This window comes from Ascaphus truei, chromosome 5, assembly GCF_040206685.1.
Source record: "Ascaphus truei isolate aAscTru1 chromosome 5, aAscTru1.hap1, whole genome shotgun sequence".
NCBI lineage: Eukaryota > Metazoa > Chordata > Amphibia > Anura > Ascaphidae > Ascaphus > Ascaphus truei.
In genome coordinates, this window is record NC_134487.1 from 298,663,160 (window position 1) to 298,685,543 (window position 22,384).

Here is a 22,384-nt window from a genome sequence, read left to right on the forward strand (position 1 = left end):
ATTAACAATGAACAGATTTCATCCAATTCTAAGGTATGATGTCAAATACTATGTTTGCTAATTAATTACACATCAGTAGAAATAGCTACCCATGCTGTGCTGAAAAGCGGTGTAATACGGCAGGTATACACTTATACGGTCCCATGTTAATACAGTATGAATAAGAAGAAAACAGTGACACTGTGCTCATTTGCGTGTCATTTCCCAGAATCCCTAGATGCTGTGGAAGCGCTGTGTGCTAGGAGGTAATGAGGAAAAGAAGGAGAGAAATGGAGGAATGACCTCCTAAAACACGGCTCCAAAGCATGTAAAGTGGCAACTAGCAAAATATATACAGTATGCATGTTTCAATTCAATAAAGAGAAAAATGTGTCCAATGTTATTCGTCCGGTATCAGCTGAATCCCATTGTGCTCCTATAAAGGGTAGTATCACAGAATAATGCTAAGGGGAAGTCTAGAAAGATCATATTAAAAGGTCAACCGGACCCCCAAAATGTTAGTGAACAAATCCCTGGAGCTGAATCAGAACAATATACACAGGTAAGTGATAAATTGTGTCTTGATTGTAGAATAAGTTCCTGGACGAGTGTGCAAACAGTCTGGTTAGCGGTACCAAAGAAGAATTCTCCCACACAGGAAGAGGCGGCTGTGCACTGCTATTATGGATGTGCCAAAAAAAGCGGATAACTGCCGGGTCAATAAAACGAGCATAGTCACTGTACCATACAAAAAACGACAGGAACCTCAAGGAGATCCTCTGACGCGTCAGAGTCTCGTTGACAAAGTGCTTTGCTGCACGAAACGCGTCAGAGGATCTCCTTGAGGTCCCTGTCGTTTTTGTATGGTACAGTGACTACAATAAAGTACTCGTTTTAGTGACCCGGCAGTTATCAGCTTTTTTTGGCACGTCCATATACGCAATGCACAGCCGCCTCTTCCTGTGTGGGAGAATTCTTCTTGGGTAATGAGGCAAAGCAGGGCTGCAGACCTGTCTGAGGTGTGAATGTGCTCACAAGTGATATTTTAGTTTGCTAAGTGCAAGATAGAGTTGAAAAGCTGTAGTCGTTTTTATGCTGCTGTCACCGTGTTCCAACTAATGTACAGATGATCTGTCTGACCCTGGAGGTCGCCACTTACATTTTCTATGTGTCAAAATGCTAAAAAGAAAGTGGTACCATAGCTAAAGCCCTGTTATATCTGTAATTAGAGGATCAATCCTAGGTTCACTCACTCACTCTTGCTAAATACAGTAGCTCATCGTGACTAACACTTCCACGCAAAAGCGCTTGCAACACTTAACTAACCTACTACTAACCTACCCATATACTGCTAACATTCACATGCATTACTCACTCCAGCTACAGGCCACTGCACGCAAACTGCATTCCCATTTGGAAAGAAGCCATCACGTAGATGTAATTTGTGATTAGAGATGCACTTATTCTAGCAATTATGTGTTTCTATCCTGTTTACATCTCTCCATATCATGTGTTTTTACACTCTGGTCCTGTGACATGCACACAGCTCCCAATTTGCTCCTGCTCTTTTTATTTTATTGTTGACATGAACCGCTGACAAAGAAAGCAGTCTCTGTGAAAATACCCTGACATGTCATCAAAACTGTTCCTGACAAGGAGATCTTCCAGTCAGTAGCTAAAAGCTCTATTTGCTCAACTGTCCGAGAAAACGCATACAAAGTTATGACTCGTTGGTACAACACCCCCTGAAAATATTGCAACATATGTCCCAGGCGACTCCCCGGTGTGTCCCAAAGCTTGCGGTGAAGTAGCCTCCCTCCTACATATGTGGTGGTCCTGCCCCCCGAGTGCAGGACCTTTGGAGACAGGTAGGATACTGGATCCGGCAGATCCTGGGTTCAGATATTCCCCTAGATCCGTTGTGGTTTCTGTTGAACCAACCACTCCAAGACCACTCAAGGGCGGAAAAGAAATGAATAACCCACATTATTACAGCAACAGGATGCGCCATAGCGAGCCTTTGGAAACAGGACAGGCTACCGCCAATTCTGTACATTAGGTACATGGTTTGGTTTATATGTATGATGGAAAAACTGACTAGTTTCCTGAAAAACACATACTGTACAACAATTTCCAGAAGGTTTGGCTGTCCTGGATAGTGTACGCAGGTAGTCCACATGTTGATCTGGGTTCCCTGAGCCTATAGTCCCATGGGATCAATCAATTATATATCTCTGCTAGGGACGGCACGGGTGCCCCCATGCACCCTCCCGTGGGTTACCCACTATGACTCTTTCTCTCAGCTATCCAAGCCCCCTGGGGTTGGTCTCCAGATTAGGTAGAGAAAATGCCACATATCGACCACACACACACTATTCAATATTAAAACTGTGTAAAGTATCATGTAATGCTGATTCACCTTGGTGCTGTTCCTCGCCCCCAGCCCCCCTCTAATCCCCTTTTTCTTTTATGTACCCCCCCTCAAAACACCCACCCTCTAATGTTGTATACATCAAAAAACAAACAAAGATGCCCAAAGCTACTTCCAATGTGACAAAAATACACAGTGCAATACCTTTATAATCTCTTGAAAAAGGGTCATCTAGTTCAACCCTTTGGCCAAAGCATTGTAAGCCTACTAGCCACCTCAAGGCATGACCATTAGCAGGTCCTAACACTCCCTGAGTTAAAGTTCTAATTTACCTGTATAATTACAGGAAGAATGATCAGCATTGGATCTGTCATAACCTGGCAAAATGAAACTGACCTGCCAATTTGGAAAGTGGGGAGGGGCGAGCTTAAACATTTGGGGGGGGGGGGGGGGTTGGGTGGGACTCTAATGTTGTATGCCTGTATGACTCTGCTTTGAAAATCAATTAAAAAAAATCAATGAAAAATAAAATTGTTCCTGACAGCAGAAATCTATGCTGCAGAGCAGAAAATGTACATTTCTACTATTCTTTCTGCCTTACATTTGTCGTTAGAGATGCTGCAAGTTTAAATGCCACAGCTGAGGCCTGATGCCAGTGGAATCAAAAATAGTTGAAAATGTAAAGCTAAGCCCATTATATTATGTATGAAATAAACTGACATTTACAATACGCTTATATCTCTGTCACTGTAAACAAAATGTTTTATACCAGGGGCGGCCAACTCCAGTCCTCAAGGGCCACCAACAGATCAGGTTTTTCAGGATATCCCTGCTTCAGCACAGGTGGCTCAGTCAACGACTGAGCCACTGATTGAGCCACCTGTGCCGAAACAGTGATATGTTGAAAACCTTACCTGTTGGTGGCCCTCTAGGACTGAAGTTGGCCACCCCTGATTTTATACACTATATGGTCTCTATATTTTTGTTTTAAAAGTGTAAGCAATACGTAGCAATTCTGTACATTGCAACATTATAGTGATCGGTACACAAAAAAAGTCTATAAATTGGTGTAATTTGACCTTGTTCCTTGTTCATACTGTATCATGTTCCCAGTTCACTTGACGGAAAGCTGACGCAACATAATAAGATAACAAAAAGAGGAATAAATAAGAATAGGGATATTGAGTACGTTAAGTGCCGCTCATTTCAAGTGAGTTCCGCTCCATTCCAGGCAAACGATATTTATTCCAATGTGTGTGAGTGGGTATGAATAAATACATCCCCAATTTGTTTACAATTCACACTGAACACGTCTATAAATGGAAGGGTTTGGGATCGTTATTCCAATGTATGCAAAGAATTTTATTCAACACAAACTCTAATCAAAATCTACGGACACGCATCGCCAACAGAAATCTTGGTTTCCAGCAGGGGGCCGAACCCCTTTACTCACCGGCCAACGACAGGGGTCCTGGCTGTCCCCCGTGTTGGCGGCCCTGTGTACAGATAATCCCCGTTTAAGATTGAGAAAATAGGTTTTCAACTCTGGACCCCGTTATTCTCGAGATACCGGTAAAAGTAGCTTGTTCCCGGGTCACTAAGAAGCTGCAACATCGTATCATTGTGGCGTCGTAGTAACCCATGTCACATGGGGGATTAAAAAACATGAACTACGGCGATATCTCCAGAACCAGGGTCCCCGGACATCAAAATAACTCGTTTCAGCGCCGGGAAACCCACTGGTCACATCCTGGTAAAAAAAAAGTGGGGAAGACCTTGTAGGCAGAACCGCTGCTTTGAAGGAGAAATTTGTGCAATATCCTAAAAATCAAACTGTTAATACCATTTTTAATGAGTTAAATTAAATGAGTAAAGTAATAATAAGTATAATAATAATGAGTTTTAAATCGTCCTTTGATTTCTAGCAGGCTTTAACACACCTCCCCAGCAGTGCAACATCTTTGTAACACTTTCCTGTTTGTGTTCATTTGTTGCTAAGGCCTCGGTCCCGCTGCGCTCGTTGGCGCGGGCGGCCATGTCGCGAGTTCCCCACCAGCAGGGGAATCCTCCCGAGCCGCGGTCCCCCCTGGCGGCACAGCTGACTACACGCTGTGGCGCGTCAGCCGCTGGAGACACCAGAGAATGGTGTTTCCTAGCGTTGACGCGTGACGTGTGTGGCTGTGAGCCAATGGGGAGGGGAGGGGAGGCTTCGGGAGGAGGAGAGGCTTCGGGGAGCGGGGAGGAGTGTGGCGTGAAAGCAGGTGAGTGCCTGTCTGTGTGTGAGTCTGAGTGCGTGCCTGTCTGTGTGTGTATGTGTGTGCCCGAGTGCGTGAGTGCCTGCCTCTGTCTGTGTGTGTGTGTGTGTGTGTATGAGTGCGTGAGTGCCTGCCTGTGTGTGCGCGCGTGTGTGTGTATGAGTGCGTGAGTGCCTGCCTGTGTGTGTGTGTGCGCGTGTGTGTATGAATGAGTGCCTGCGTGTGTGTGTTTAAACTTACTTTCCAGCTCCAGCCCGAGTCCGTGGAGGGAGGGGGGGGAGAGTAGCGGTCCCTCCGCTCAAGCCACGCCCCCCCTCCCTGTCAAACCGCCCACCTCCCGCCCACCTCCCGATCAAACCTCCCACCTCCCGCCCACCTCCCGATCAAACCTCCCACCTCCCTCCCACCTCCCGCTCCGGCTCCCGCTCCCTACAGACCGCAGATCGCGGTCTGTGTATCTCAGCGCACCGCCTGTCAGCAGCGCAGGTGCGCTGACTCTGGGAGCGGGGCCTTAGCCTAAGGCTCCCAGCAGTTTGAGCTGAAAACTGTAACAATAGATAATGTTACCTTGTAATATAAGAATACATTGTAGCTGCTGGGATACACTGAAGATTGATTAAAGCTGACAGGCAGCCATTTAGTGAACCCTGGGAAGCAGGATCTTTGCTGTCCGATCACGGGATAACGAATCGATCGGCAGCTTAGGTAATTCATTTTCAATAAAGGAATCAAAGGCTGCATATATTGAAACCAAATGTTTTTTTAAGGTTCCGCTCAGGCTGCCACTTTAATGTATTTAGGCATGTCAGTGTACCCCATACAAAAGATAAAATTAGACAAGCACAGCCTGGAAATAGCCATGTAAATGATACCGGCTCATTTGAAAAAAGTTTGCATATTTTTGTGCCTAGTGTTCAAACGCATTAGCATATTACATTACAATAATGGCTTACTTTTAATTACTAGCAATCCCGTTTACTTGGTTCATAAGAAACAAGTACGTTTAGAAATGATCATAAACGTAAAATTGTAAACGTCATTGTTAAATTGTCCAAAATGTCTTATTTCCGGAAAAATACAAATACAGCTGTTTGAGACTCTTTTTATTTATTGCTATTAAAGGGACCTATCCCAAATGCATGTAAGCATGGGTCAGCGTGCTCTTCTGAAATAAATTGCTGTATCTTTTTTATTGTATGTACAATATGCCATAGTACAGGGGGGGGGGGGGGCAACTCCTGTCCTCAAGGGCCACCAACAGGTCAGTTTTGATTTTATGGATATCCCTGCTTCAGCACAGGTGGCTCAATCAGTTGCTCGGTCTTCAACTGGCCAGCTCCAGTCCTCACGGGCCACCAACAGGTCAGGTATTAGGAATATCTCTGCTTCAGCACAGGAGGCTCAATCAGTGGCTCAGTCTTTGACGGGGCCACTGATTGGGCCACCTGTGTTGAAGCAGGGATATCCTGAAAGCCTGACCTGTTGGTGGCCCTTGGAATCAAGGTCTTCAAAGTAGCTTCATTCATATTTTTTTGCAATTCTTTCTTACATTTCTCTTTGTTAACCACATTTTACCAAACAATGGCATTTCTTAAAATTAGGTCAATTTTTGTGAATTTGGACAACATTTACGGTCATGTAAGCTTCACATTTTAATGTCTCTGCCATTTTGCATATCTCTAATCAGGTTTTCATCTTACGCATTCCCACTTTAAGGATAGGTGGGAAGAGCACGGAAGCAAAAGGACAGGATGTTGGTATTTTTGCTCAGGCCATAATAGAGCCACAGTGCACCTGTAACCAACAGCAACTGAGTGATACTGTGAGACAAAGCCGGCTGCAATCTGTCCAGCGATTGCCAGGGCCGCCAACATGGGGGGAGAGCCGGGACAAGTGTCCCAGGCCCGGTGACAGCTGGGGGGCCTGACCAATTGGCGCTGGAAGTTGGGCTTGGCCAGAGGTCAAGCCCAACGTCTGCATTCGGAAGCCAGGCCTCTGGTTGCCGCCGGACTCCGGCTCTCCCCAACTGCTGCGGGCCTCTCTTTCATGCCAGGCCTCCTGCTGGGCCTGCCTCTCTTTCACGCCAGGCCTCCTGCTGGGCCTGCCTCTCTTTCACGCCAGGCCTCCTGCTGGGCCTGCCTCTCTTTCACGCCAGGCCTCCTGCTGGGCCTGCCTCTCTTTCACGCCAGGCCTCCTGCTGGGTCTGCCTCTCTTTCACGCCAGGCCTCCTGCTGGGCCTGCCTCTCTTTCACGCCAGGCCTCCTGCTGGGCCTGCCTCTCTTTCACGCCAGGCCTCCTGCTGGGCCTGCCTCTCTTTCACGCCAGGCCTCCTGCTGGGCCTGCCTCTCTTTCATGCCAGGCCTCCTGCTGGGCCTGCCTCTCTTTCACGCCAGGCCTCCTGCTGGGCCTGCCTCTCTTTCACGCCAGGCCTCCTGCTGGGCCTGCCTCTCTTTTACGCCAGGCCTCCTGCTGGGCCTGCCTGCCTGTCTCCCACGCACGGCACCTCTCTCCCTGGAAGCTGTGCCCTACTTCTGGCATGCCCCAGCGGAGAGAGAGGCAAGACAGGAGGCCCGGCGTGGGAGATGCCCGCAGCAGCGGGGGAGAACAAGGGCACCAGAGGCCTGCGACCACCCCCAAGGTAAGTGTGTGTTGTTTGTATTTGAGGGGGGGAGGCTAGTGTTTGTATTTTGGAGAGGGGTAGTGTGGTTTGTATTTGGGGTAATATTGTTTGTATTTGGGGTAATATTGTTTGTATTGGGAGAGTAGTGTTGTTTGTATTGGGAGAGTAGTGTTGTTTGTATTGGCAGAGTAAAGTTGTTTGTATTTGGGGTAGTATTGTTTGTATTTGGGGTAATATTGTTTGTATTTGGGGGGTAATATTGTTTGTATTTGGGGGTAATATTGTTTGTATTTGGGGGGTAATATTGTTTGTATTTGGGGACAATATTGTTTGTATTTGGGGGGGTAATATTGTTTGTATTTGGGGGTAATATTGTTTGTATTTGGGGGGGTAGTGTTGTTTGTATTTGTGTAAAAAATATAGTTTACCCAACAGCATTAAAATAAAAATAGATACATTTGTTTTCATTAAGTAGCTAAAAAACGTAATGATCCATTTATAAATCTCAGTATTTTGGTGTTTCTTAGAATTCTCCAGCAACGGCGGGTACTTCCAGCTAGTATTAAATAGAGCCCATTGTCCAAGATTTGCTGCCAGCCCGAGTGTCGCTGAAACAACCCTTCCCCATGCATGGTTTGGCATATAAAGCTCTGATAATAAATAAAGTCCAGGCCAACTGGCAATACCTGTTTTATTTAGCACAATACTTTGAAAGAAATGTCTGGATTGCACTCATGGGGTGAAACATTTTCAAATGCCAAGTTCCTGTGTCATCAATTCTCTTACCTCGTTCCCCGTGGTGCTTGTCAATTCATCAGACATGGCACATTATGGTTCCATATTCTCATTAATAAAGAAGAGGAAATATGGCACTGACCTATATTGATCCCCTATTGGGATTCCCACACTAGGCTGCAAGTTCTTCAGTGCAGAGAATCTGCTGTCTTTACCTACTTTGAACGTATCCCCTTCCCATAGCAGTGTTATAACCAGATTAGAGCCTGAGAAATATAACATAGAACCTTGATTGTCAGGTTCGTTGCACACACGATACTCTGTCAGTCCGTGCATCTACCTCCTGTGTACAAACCTCGTTTGTGCAATGTAAATTAATTTCCTCTTACAGAAATATTATCTCATAACTGATTGAAATATACCACCTGGAGTATATTCATTCGGGACTTTATTAAAACTCTTGAAATCTTGGCTCACATCTGTATTTTTTATATTTGTTAGGTGATGATGTATGGACTCGAAATAAAGTGTGTTTCTGCTCATTGCTGCGTGTTCTTCTTGCGTGTGCAGCATACTGTATGACACAGATTGAGCCACTTGATGTCGTTTCGGAGCCACCGAAAGCGCACGTTATCTCAGGTCTGGTGGATGTTTTTACACTGTAAACGTTTTGTTTTTTTAAAGTGTCTGACGCTGAAAGAATTTGACACATCCCATAATAATACGTGCGTGTCATCCCAAACACACACCAAATCACAAGCTGAGGCACCAGAGTATAGACTAAGCTATAGTGTAACAAGGCGACGCAAAATAACAATGGTACGTGTTCTGTCCACTGTATGGTTTTTTTCTTCCCCGTACTGCCGTTCCCTTAGCCCTAGTTGTTATTTTGTATCTCCTCCTGTCTCAGCCTGTTGCCTAGAACTCCTGAACTGGCCACTGATTTGGTTTCTTCCAGGACCCCTGGCTCTTGGTTTCTCCCTGCTTTACTTCCTGTATGTCATATCCCCTTCCTTTCCCAGCCAGCAGCCATTATGAGTAGCCATCACTCTCTGGTTTCCTCAGAACCAAGCATTGCGTTTTCACCTTCCCTTCATATTTGCTACCTCCAAGTTCCCTTATGCTTCCTGTTTACCAACATCCAATAAAGTTACAGAAAATAAGAATAAAGTTATAAGAAAATAAGGGGACGAGTTTAACTGCCTGATCCTACTCACTAGTCACAGTGAGCCTGGGCCAGAACAGTACGACTGTCATTTTTGTTCAAGCATTTTCTCAATACACCACTCGTTAGTTTACTACACAAAGTTCAGAGTTCAATTCATTTAATTGCCTGTCTGCTTTGATGTAATTGACATACCTGTAAATGCACCACACATAACTTGGGCTTCACTTCTTAATCATGTTAGCCCAGTTAGATTATTATTTAGCAACCATGGGACATACCCATATGTTGGCTCATAGTTTAGTCATGTCCATTTCTTTGTTAACTTCTGCACTGCCTGTTTTCATTTTCCTGGCGGCCTGCAACGCTACGAGTTGAAAGGGCAAAGTACTGTAATTGCTACTCGGAAGTTTGGATAAAGATGGGGATACGTCTCTAGCCGGCTGATGCTAGCAAGTATTAAAAGAATCAATGTGACGTGCGGCTAACACATTTCAAGTGTATACTTGTTTCAGTTTTGACATACTGTATCTTTCTCCTGCTAGGACATGTTCTATTTTAAGATGCCCCCTTGTTTATAAGAGTGGTTCTCGTAACATGTTTTTATCAAAAGAGAAATTCAGTAAAGACTTTGCAATGTGTTGTTAGGTCAGGATCAACTCCAGATAAATCCGCTGCACCAATACAAACGTCCCCTAACGCAGGGGGTTCTCAACTCCAGTCCTCAAGATCCCCCCATCAAGCCAGGTTTTCTGGATATCCCTGCTTCAGCACAGGTGGCTCAATCAGAGTCTTCGACTGAGCCCCTGATTGTGCCACCTGTGCTGAAGCTGGGGTATCCTTGAAACCTGACCTGTTGGGTGTCCTTGAGGACTGAATTGAGAACCCCTGCCCTAAAGTATTACATTTCCCACAGGGAACTACATCTAAATATTATCCTATAAGGATCACGTTAAAAAAAAAAAAAAAAAAAAAGAAGATAATTTCTAGATATAGGGCCATATTCGCTAAGCAGCGCTATTTCATAAAAGTCCTTACAGACCATTCACTTTAATGGGATGTAAGGTGTCTGTGTGTGCCGGAGAGTGACTTATGGAGTAAGACCCCTTCTTAAATATAGACCATAATGTTTGTTTAACTAAAGTACACATAATTTGTATTTGAAAATAGAAACCATAAGAATGTATTATTGATAATCGTTGATATTATTCCAAAAGTGCAAAACTGGCAAATTGTTCCAATCTTACTCCATAGATCTGGATGGCCCCTTTCACTGCTCAGGTTAGAGGATTTGCATCTTGAATTCCTTATAGTTACATAGCTACATAGTTACATAGTTACATAGTTACATAGTTACATAGTAGATGAGGTTGAAAAAAAGACACACCTCCATCAAGTTCAACCTATGCTAAATTTAAATGACAGATTCTTTATCCTATAATTGAACTTAGAGCAGGGGTGCTCCCCTTGGGGGGCGCAGGATTTTTCTGGGGGGGCGAGTGCGGTTGCAGAGGCGCCGCGCTCTTCCCAGAGGCATTTAAATTAAATGCTGGGGGACTGCGCGAGACCTCTGCAACCTCAACCTAGCAGGATTCAGCCGGCTTCTGGTCACATCGCCACGACAATGCGGCGTCAAATGACGTTGCTGGGTCATGTGACATGACGCATCAAATTATGCCGCCGGGTCACTCAAGTTCCCTAGCAAGGAAAAGACGGCTTACAAACATATTGAGCAGAGGCCTAATGTGCCTATTTATTAAAGGATTGAGATTCTTTGATAAACCTGATGCTGTTTAGGTCTGACCCAGTTTTGCAGCCAGGTGTCTGTGATAAATAGACCCCCAAATTGGTTAACCCTTTAATGCCTAATTTTTGTTTACATCATCAGATGAAAAAGTCATTGAACGGTATGAGGCGCATTCGCATCATTCGTCCTTAAGGGGTTAAATGAGTCTTCCTAAATGGCCGTAGGTTGGGTGTGAGTGAGTGGTGCACACATGAAAAACCAATGACATAATCAAACAGGTACTTTAATATATTTTCTTTAGTTTGCTTGGGGAGTGAGTCTGCAAACACGCAGATAATTAATATCAGTGTGTGTTAGCTTTCAGAATATCCTGCTTCATGTGCTCAGTGTCCTTGCCCAGAAAGAGACTGCATTGCTGCAATAAAGTCAAAGCACCCTACCATGTGTAGCCCCTCTGCTAGGGGCAACTAATAGTTAAAGGGTTAAGAACCCTAGAGGGTTAACTGTGTGGGGTCACACAGTTACTTCCCTGGCCATCATGTGATATGGGGTGACTTTACACAAATTGATCCAAAGGGATCCAAAGCACCCTAATTATTGCACTCTATACACAGTAAATAGATATTTAGGACTCTGAATAGGGGTCCTTTATGAACCTAGTTGTAGTGTTTTATAGATGCTCATTAGAACCATTGAATAGATGAGACATTAAACTCTAACTATACACAACTCAACATCATATCAGGATATCATTAACCCTTATTAGGAGTTCACGAGCATAATCACTTAGCAGTAAATATACTCAGTGGAGATACTATTATCTATATCCACTTTCCATACAGATGGGTATGTGGGTGTAATCACTGAGTGGCTTGTTTTCCAATCACCCCAACAAGGACTTTAGATACGTCATTTGATTGTATATATTGTTATTTTTTTTAGATGTATTAAAGTTTTGTTATTTTCATATTTTAAAATAGCTGGTCTGTTTCGATCTATTATGGTCGCCATTTAGATACTATCTGAAGGACCACTAGAGTCCTAAATATCTATTTGCTGTGTATAGGGTGCAATAATTAGGGTGCTTTGGACCCCTTTGGATCAAATTTGTGCAAATGATATTATTACCCCTCATGCACCATGTATTATACTTAAGGTCTATCAATATTAGGAGATTTAAAGGTGAGCGGTGTATATTTATATTTTCATTATATGGGGTGACTTGGCAGAAAATAAAGGACACCCACTTTATGTCTGGTAATAGTGATGTCAGCACTAGAGTATCTATACTCAGCTAGAAGATTCTAGAATCATGTTCCTCGGTAGTATCAGTTGGAGAGAGCCTCACTGTAAGTTATGTAACTATGTTTAAATGTATAGTTATGTGCAGTAAGGATGTCCTGTCACCTGTATTGTTTTCAGTTAGGGAGCGTGCCCTTTACAGACAGAACCCATAGTAATGACCAGAGATTGTTTTCTGGCCAAAACAGGAGCAGGCAAGGACTCTGCTGGAAGTTCTTTAATTGGCCACTGTAACATGTAGTCCCACCGGCAGGTCCTCTGTAAACTCCCGATATGTTAAGTATAGAGGAAGAATGCAGTCCTCAGTAAAGGGATACTGATCCCAAGTGTGTCCTCCGAGCGGGGTCCAGCAGATACAGGGCATTGAGGAAGCTATACAAGAGATTGCCAATCTAAGATTACTAAAGGACACAAGTATAAGTACCTCCCTAGTGTAGCAGTGAGAGCTACCAAGGGAAGAAGCACAGCGGAACTGTAACTGTTTCACACCAGTTATTATCTATGAGAAGTATGTCCTATGCATGAGGTGCATTATCAACGGATATGAATAAAGCGCTTTGTATTATAAAAGTTCCTGGCGCCCTTTATTCTGACATCTGCATATCTACACCCAGCCTGCACGTATCCAGCACCCTGCAAAGGTACGAGGCACTGAGCACAGCCATGTAAATAGTCTATCATATTATAAACTCCGTAAGAGCCGGGCACGGAGAGTAACACCTTCTAGCGGTTTAAAGCATCAATACCGTCTTCTCGTGTTGTTGTTTCTAAACTTACCTGAACCTGTGGAGTCCCCTGGAGCTCATCACTGGTCCCCATTATTTGGGCACACCCAAAGTTCCAGGCATATTTGTATTATTTTGTGCCGGTTTTGACACACAAACTACAAACATGGCAGCAGCGATCACCAATAGGAAGTCTCAATGTCATCTCCCGATGACGTTTCAGCTTTTTAATTGGCCACTGTAACAAGAACTGACCCCCTGCTGCCATATGGTTTCCCCAGTTTTGACAGTTCCATCCCTGGCTTTAGTTGCTCTGGAACGGATGGGAGAGGGGGAGGGGGTCTTTAGACATGGGGGGCACATCGATGAGCCTTGTGGCACCCTATTTTATACCTGGGAGTACTGCTTTAAACACTTGCTTTATATTACAAGGTGTGTCTAAACATTTCACCTGACAAAATCTAAGGCTAAATTAAAGACAAGTTGTCAGAGAAGTCACAGTTTTGGGCATTTTTAACAAGCCATAACTTTTTAAAATACAATAGAAAACTATGGAGGATTTCTCAGTGAAGCTGCTGAAACAGAAGGAAAAACGAGGAGCGTGTGAGGGTGTGTATATATATTAAGGGTACACAGAAATATATATTAGGGGTCTGTGGGGTATATATTAAGGGTGTGGGGTCTCTGAGGGCCATATGGGAGTATATCTGAGGGGAACACATTAGTATGTGGGGATATATATAAAGGGTGTGGGGGGGGGGGTCTATGAGAGCCATATGGGAGTATATATGAGGGGTATATATTTGGGGTGTGTGGGAGTATATCTGAGGGGTACGTGGGTGTTTATAAGTGGCTTAGCGGTGTAATATGCATATATGTACCTCTTTTCCCCTGGAAAATGTTGGACGGTAAGCACTTGATGCTGGAGGAAGCACTGAAGGACTTTTTTCAATGCAATAAACAAAATTACCCATTGACATCAATGGAAAATCTTGTCTGAAAATGGCCTAATCAAGCCACTTCAGCAGATGTAGAATAAGACCCTTAGAGTCGAGCTGTTTACCTGCATCAGAAGCAGCATCCTTCCCGCTAAGATAGTCCTATAGTGCTAAGCTAATGTTAAGTGTCATAGGAATTATATCTCACTTTACATCCATGCTTTAAGGTCATATTTTGGCTGCTCATGTGTCATTTCTGTGAGCCCCAACAGGAGGCATTATGTTAAAAGCAAAACGACACATACTGTATAATAATGGATCAATTACATGCTTTCCCTGTGTCAATTTTCATCGTTTAAACCACCAGCTATTAGCAGCCTCTGCTTCTCTGAAAAAACAGCTGCCTGCTATGGAGTGAAGTTCTATATTTATAAAATGTTTTACCAGGAAGTAATACATTGAGAGTTACCGCTCGTTTTCAAGTATGTCCTGGGCATAGAGTTATGATGACAAATAATACATGGTTACAAGTACATAGTTACATAAGGGAACAGGATATGTATTATATACAAGACATTGCATGCCCAGTTAAAGATAATATATGTTATAGGCGTATGTAACAGTTACAGACCAGATTATAATGTGACACAGCTTTAGTTTTGAAAGAACTTAGACTGGTGGCGGCTGTGAGAGTCTCCGGTAGATTGTTCCAGTTTTGGGGTGCACGGTAAGAAAAGGAGGAGCGGCCGGATACTTTGCTGAACATTGGGACCATGAACAGTCTTTTGGAGTCAGATCTCAGGTGATAAGTGCTGCGTGTGGTAGGGGTGAGGAGCTTGTTCAGGTAGGCGGGTAGCGTGCCAAGAATGTATTTCAAGGCAAGACAGGAAAGGTGAACTTTGCGCCTAGACTCAAGTGATGACCAATCTAGCTCTTTGAGCATTTCGCAGTGATGTGTGTTGTAGTTGCATTGGAGAACAAAACGGCATAGTGAGTTGTAGAGGGTATCAACTTTTCGCAGGTGGATTTGGGGTGCCAAGCCGTATACTATGTCCCCATAGTCGATAATTGGGATCAGCATCTGCGATACACTTTCTGACCAGCAGACCCAGGGAGGATTTGTTCCTGTAAAGTACACCTAGTTTGGCATAGGTCTTAGATGTCAGGGTATCAATGTGCATCCCGAATGTTAAATGGGAGTCAAACCATATGCCCAAGTATTTAAAACTAGTATCTGTATGCCCCATCGCAGTGTTACTGGGTGACAAACCTAGAGTTCACATTGTCGAGGTAATGATTTAGTAGTCAGGTTGCAGCAGGAGTGGGTAACTCCAGTCCTCAAGGGCCACCAGCAGCTCAGGGTTCCAGGACAGGTGGCTCAATCAGTGGCTGTCTTCGATTGAGCCACCTGTGCTGAAACAGGGATATCCTGAAACCTGACCTGTTGGTGGCCCTTGAGGACTGGAGTTGCCCACCCCTGGATTACAGGCATCCAACGTTTCGGTGCAAGCATGCTCTTCACTTATTTGACTTGCTATTTATTATGATACTACTGTGTTGTCTTGACCAGGATAGTTTCGTCTCTAGACCAGGAGAGCGCAATCTTTCCCCGCTGCCCCCTCTGCCAGCTTCCCTCCCTGCTCGCAGCCCCCCTCCCTTACCTTGTCTCCGGCGTCAAATGACGCCATGGGATCACGTGACAACATATTTCCAGGGCAACGTGATGTCACGTGACCCCGCAATGTCATTTGACACCGCGTTGCCATGGTGACACGTCGCCAAAGACAAGGTAAGGGTAGTTGCAGAGGCCTCACGCGATCCCCCGGCATTTCATTTAAATGTCTTGGGGAAGATCACGGGGCCTCTGCAACTGCTGCGCCGTCCGCGGCCCGTGCCCCCCCCTGAAAAATCTTGCCCCCCCCCCCAGTTTGCGCACCCCTGCTCTAGACATATTATATATATACACCATATATGAGGATATCGGAAGTTGCTCACCAATACATTTATTCCACACGGAGCTGTAAAAATCAGAAGATTCGGGCGTCTCTTCTGTATTTAGTATTTATTAAATCCAATGCTGACCCTACAAGAGGAACCATTTTATAGTTGTCGAGCTGCGTGATCTACTGTCTCTAATACATGGCTCTCTCTGTACATCATTCTGTTTGCACATTTTCATGCATTTAGAAAGCTCACAATGAGGCGATATTGAATGATCCATTTCTGTTCCAGTTTTTGAAGAAGGAAAATAATGCCCCTTTTACACTTTCAAGGAAAAACTTACTTGACTTAAGCAATTTCCTACTTCCCACTTTGAAAGAGTTCTTACTTGTTTTGTTTTTTAGTTCTCCCTTTTGGAACGTTTAAACGTCAGAGTTCTTAGAATTCTAACCAGGCCCATGTCATATTATTAGGGCTAGGGAAGAGATTCCATTCTAGGGATGGGCAGATGTATCAGCATGAAGCAATCAGAGATATCAGTTCCTTTGAATTATATATAGCCATTGTACGCATCACTATAAAATCGTGTGTATTTTAGATGAGTCTGAAATATCATCCCACGAAAAGCATGGAGAAAGAAATTCCGTCACAAAGAAGATGATAATGTATCTCCACTAGATATCTGTTCTGCAATTGCAAATGGTTACTTAGCCTCCGACATATGGGAGAAGTCAACACGTGACGTTACCCCTTGTCATTTCCAAACCACCGTGGGTAAAAAAAAAGATGCAACTCAAAAATGTTGCACGTTGTACAGGGTCCTATAAGAACCAGCTCCTCGCCCCTACCACACGCAGCACTTATCATCTGAGATCGGACTCCAAAAAACTGTTCATGGTCTCAAGGTTCAACAAAGTATCCGACCGTTCCTCCTTCTCTTACCGTGCACCCCAAAACTGGAACAACCTACCGGAGACTCTCACAGTCTCCACCAGTCTAAGTTCTTGAATAACTAAAGCTGTCTCTCATTATAATCTGGTCTGTAACTGTTACATACGCCTATAATATATATTATCTCTTACTGTACATGCAATGTCTTGTATATAATGTATAACCCTGTTCACTTAATGTAAGTTTGTATTTGTAACCATGTATTTGTCATCATAACTCTGTGCACAGGAAATACTTGCAAACGAGAGACAACTCTCAATGTATTAAACACATGTTATAAATAAATTAATGAATTAACTAAGGTAGCTGTTACTTTAATTTACTGAATGAACACATTCACTAGTCTACTACAGTTAGTTGTGTGTTATAGTACTAGTTACTTGATGCATGCAATATATCTGGGAAGGATGGACACCATTGCCAATCCATAGATGTAGTCTTGTATTGTTGCTTACAGTATGTCTGTTACATATATGGAATCCATTCCCCAGACCTCAGGGGCCACACACAGGCCGGGTATTATGAATATCCCTGCTTCAGCACAGGTGGCTCAATCAGTAGGTTAGTCGTTGACAGGCCAATGCCAGTCCTCAAGGACCACCAACAGATCAAGGTTTACGGATATCCCTGCTTCAGCACAGGTGGCTCAGTCTTTGAGCCACCAGTGCTGAAGCAGGGCTATCCATAAAAGCCGGCCTGGTCGTGGCCCTTGGGGACTGAGTTTGAGACCCCTGCTCTAAATGTTATCACAAATATAAACTAATTTAGAACCTTATTTGGTAACTTGAACTCATTGCTGTATAAACATTTTAAAAATGTGAACATGTAATAATAATACTAATAATACTACTAATAATACTACTAATAATAATACTAATAATACTAATAATAATAATAATATTGGTTAACTATGTGTAGTACAGTTATGGATATATTCATTTCTCAACTCCTAGAACATCTGTAATCCAATGTAAAATAAACAAAACAATACTGTACTAATATATATTAACAATATATATGAATAAAAATGCCTTAATAGTCCCCTGGACCCGCTGACCCTTGTGCTGGCCAAACCAGTGGAAAATGTCCCGCCCCCCGTGAAGAAAGTGATCTCTTTCATCCTAACCACAGGGAGATGTTCCTTAGCTGGGGCTTGGGAAAAAATTAACACCCCATCAAGAGGAACGGTGAACAAAAGAATAAACAATGTAATGTACATGGGGAAGCTGACTGCCCAACTAACCCAAACCACGGAGCAGTTCCACGGAACATGGGAGCCTTGGCTCCAAAGATAGGAAGGCAAGGGGAGAGTAAGTCCCAGTGCCATTCACTCTACTAAGTTCCTCCCCCATCTCCACCTTCCCTCACCCCCCACTCCCCCTCCCCTCCACTCTTCCTTTTTTCTATCATATCTTCCCTATCCACTTTGAATCTGCACACGAGACCACGGATCAGCAGCTCACTGTTAAGGAACAAAGGGAACGACATGGAAACAACCAATGGATCTCCAACTACGCCATCCCAATACTAATTACGTACCCTAACTGTGGATCTTAATGCTGTTGGAAAATATTTTGTACAATGTGTACCGTCTCTAGCGTGATGTTCCCTTTGCAAAGTAAAGATGTGTATGTCTCAAAAAATACAATAAAAAAGATTGAACCAAAAAAAAAATGCCTTCATGGAAACCTAAACCTGATGCATATCGGGAAAGCGTTACAGATCTCCTCCTTTTAGAAAGGTTTTGCATAATATTTAGGATTTACAAATGGAAAGGTCACAAGCATTTCTAAAACAAATCCCTTTTTCTTTCAAAGGAAAGGACTTGTAAGCCGCCCGGTAACAAGAAAAGTGGCTAGTCTGGTTTGCTTATGAAAAGAATTAGTGGTGCTCTGCATCCCCTGACAGCATCGCACTCAGGCCACTGAATACTGGATGAATGAGGCAGGTACATTAGATATTAACTACTTCATTCTGTATATTAAACATCTTAAGAAACATCAACAGAAAGAATTCAGATCCCAAACCAAAACGGCAACATGTACTACATTATGCCCCATATTTAATAACAATAAGTACTGCTTATTCCCCAAGACAAAAGTTACCTTACCACCTACCCAAGTGGGCGCAGTAAATATGTCCTCTTAGGCCCATTCATTTTAATGGGCTGTAATGTGTCTTCCGGTGCCATCTTAAGGAATAGCAGCGCTTAGTCAATATAGGCCTATATATTCTGTAATACTTAATACAAAGTTCTATAACTTCTTTGTTCCATTTACAATACTGAAAATACTTCATCTCCTGAAAATATATATTGTATAACAAAGAGGGTTGGGGTTCCTTACAATGCATCTGATCTCAGACGCGCTATTAAAGAAGGTTGGGGTTCCTTACAATGCATCAGATCTCAGACGCACTATTAGAGAGGGTTGGGGTTCCTTACAATGCATTTGATCTCAGACATGCTATTAGAGAGGGTTGGGGTTCCTTACAATGCATCTGATCTCAGACACACTATTAGAGAGAGTTGAGGTTCCTTACAATGCATCAGATCTCAGACATGCTATTAGAGAAGGTTGGGGTTCCTTACAATGCATATGATCTCAGGCACACTATTAGAGAGAGTTGGGGTTCCTTACAATGCATCAGATCTCAGACATGCTGTTAGAGAGGGTTGGGGTTCCTTACAATGCATTTGATCTCAGATACACTATTAGAGAGGGTTTGGGTTCCTTACAATGCATCTGATCTCAGACACACTATTAGAGAGAGTTGAGGTTCCTTACAATGCATCAGATCTCAGACATGCTATTAGAGAAGGTTGGGGTTCCTTACAATGCATCAGATCTCAGGCACACTATTAGAGAGAGTTGGGGTTCCTTACAATGCATCAGATCTCAGACATGCTGTTAGAGAAGGTTGGGGTTCCTTACAATGCATCTGATCTCAGATACACTATTAGAGAGGGTTGGGGTTCCTTACAATGCATTTGATCTCAGACATGCTATTAGAGAGGGTTGGGGTTCTTGAAAATGCATCTGATCTTAGACGCGCTATTAGAGAGGGTTGGGGTTCCTTACAATGCATCTGATCTCAGACGCGCTATTAAAGGTTGGGGTTCCTTACAATGCATCAGATCTCAGACGCACTATTAGAGATGGTTGGGGTACTGTACAATGCATCTGATCTCAGACGCGCTATTAGAGAGGGTTGGGGTTCCTTACAAAGTATCTGATCTCAGACACACTATTAGAGAGGGTTGGGGTTCTTTACAATGCATCTGATCTCAGACACACTATTCGAGAGAGTTGGGGTTCCTTACAATGCATCTGATCTCAGACGCGCTATTAGAGAGGTTTGGGGTTCCTCAGAAATTTCCCATAGGGTTCCTTAACCAAAAAAAGGTTGGAAACCATTTGTCTAGGTCAGGGGAGCGCAAACTTTTGCAGCTGCACCCCCCTCTGCCTTCCCCTGCTGGTGTTTGCGCCCCCTCCCTTACCTTGATGCAGCATTAAATGAAGCCGCGGGGTCATGTGACGCCGCTTTGCCATAGACACGAGTGACGCCGGCAGAGTCAAGGTAAGTATAGCGTTGCCGAGGCCTCACGCAATCCCCCGGCATTTAATTTTAAAGGCTTCAGGGAAGAGCGTGGGGCCCCTGCAATGGCCCGTGCCCCCCAGAAAAATCTCCCCCCACCCCCCGGGGGTGCACCCCCCACTTTGCGAACCACTAGTCTAGGTCATGTTCCAGTTCCGTTCTCTAGAGCCGCCATCTTGTCCTGACACAAGAAAATATTGGAGCCGCTTCTGTTACAATATCTATTATGATGTATATATTTGAAAGAAAAACGCAAGTTTCTTATGTAACCGCCGACATTCAATTGTAGATAATAAACAAAGCATAAGCATGAGACAACAAGCAAAGAAATTAGATGTACACGTGAAGGTTATTAAACACTTCTTTCTGTGATTAATTGCAATATCAAAAGTACCTGGTTTTAATACATAGATAAACTTGTATAGCGTACGTTTTAAAACCTTTTTAGATGCATGTTACCTTTTAATCATATTTTCATATCCATGTGCCTAGCTTTCTTAACCTCTCCGCTTGTTTCTTTTTATTTCCCATGTTAATAGATTTTCCTGCCAAGGGGTTTCTTATCCATACTGACAGTGAATGAGTTAATATGCGCACAGGTTGCTGTTCGCACAAGGAAACTTCTTCTGCGTCAGGGAATGGATGCCGGAAATAAACAACAAACAGTGGCCTGTTCAACTCTGACCCAGCTCACGGAGACCACTTCCGGACAATGGGGTCATTCCCCTGACCCTAAATCTACTGACGGTAGACGGAATTTAAAAGATTATTGCACGGTAGCAACACTAGTCAGCTTGTGGCTACATCAGAGAGTCTCATTTTCAGCCCCACTTTGCAGGAGTGAACTACTTCGTGCTGCAAAGATCTTTAAATGGTACTCAACCGTAAGACAACAGCAGCACTCACATGCCCATTCCCCAACCCCTGTTACAAGGATGCCTTTCTCCCCTACACAGTACTCATGGGTTATTACCTTTGCCCCAGCACACGGGCAATTAGATCTGTGTTGGTAAAGCATGCAAACGTTTAGTGATCATGCAGTCTTTATGCTTACAATAATGCCAGCCCAGTATGGCGTGTCTCTGACTAGCAGCGAGGAGCAGCTCCAGGCCATGATGAAGGCCACCACTGTGATAGAGATGCCAAGAGTCAGCTGGAGCAGGGCAACCAGGAGTGGGAAACGGCAGCCACAACACGTGTGGGATTCCTCTGGCTGGCCGGCTTTGGCCTCCTTCTTGTTCCCTTTCTTCTTCATCTCTGATTTCTTGTCCTCCAGGCTCTGATCTGTCCTTTGCTCTCCTTCAGGTCCCTTGGACGCCTTTTTCTGGTTATTTGGGGATGGGTGCTGCCTGTTTTTCTCATCTGTTCCCATTTGGATGCTGTGTGTGAGATCACACGTTGTGTATTTTTTGCGCTCCCCAGAATGCACACACGCTCTCTCTTTCCCTCTCTCGCCCTCTCTCTGTGTAACACGCTGCTTGCCAACTGAGTGGGGATCTTGGTATTTGGGAATCACAGGGCTGAACTAATATGGAAAACATTTGGAGCCGATTGTCAGAGCCTTTAAATGCCACTTATAGCCCAGAGAAGAGGGGTCTTCTAGGGGATAGCGAACTGCCAACATGCAGGACAGGGGGAGTGTCAATCCAGATGCAGAAATACTAGGACAGATGTGGAAAGCAATTCATTAAACCCTAAATTCTCTAAGCCGGAGGAAATCTGTTAAACGTGACGGTCAGGATTACTTTTCGATATTTTAGTAGGGCCTGAGCAACTTTGTAAGGTCTCCATGCACTACCCCGGGGGGGCTCAACTCCAGTCCTCAAACTCCCCAACAGGTCAGGTTATCGGGATATCTTTGCTTCAGCACAAGTGGCTCAATCAGTCCCTGCATCAGCACAAGTGGCTCAGTCTTTGACTGAGCCTCTGATTGAGCCACCTGTGCTGAAGCAGGGATATCCTGACAAACGTGACCTGTTAGGGGAGGGGGAGCTTGATGACTGGAGTTCTGCACCCCTGCACTACACCACGTTAACGCCCTGCAATGGCTTATGGGCC

At 44.1% G+C, this 22,384-nt stretch overlaps 1 protein-coding gene across 1 annotated transcript in view; it reads right to left on the bottom strand.

The window, feature by feature from the left end:
• SSPN (sarcospan) overlaps positions 1 to 21,891 on the bottom strand; it is a 48,713-nt gene extending 26,822 nt beyond the window's left edge. Inside the window, exon 1 of the mRNA XM_075602851.1 lies at positions 21,381 to 21,891. Coding sequence (XP_075458966.1) covers positions 21,381 to 21,698 — 318 coding nt within the window. The 5' untranslated portion in view covers positions 21,699 to 21,891. The remainder of the gene's footprint in view (positions 1 to 21,380) is intronic.
• Positions 21,892 to 22,384: the final 493 nt, after the last annotated feature.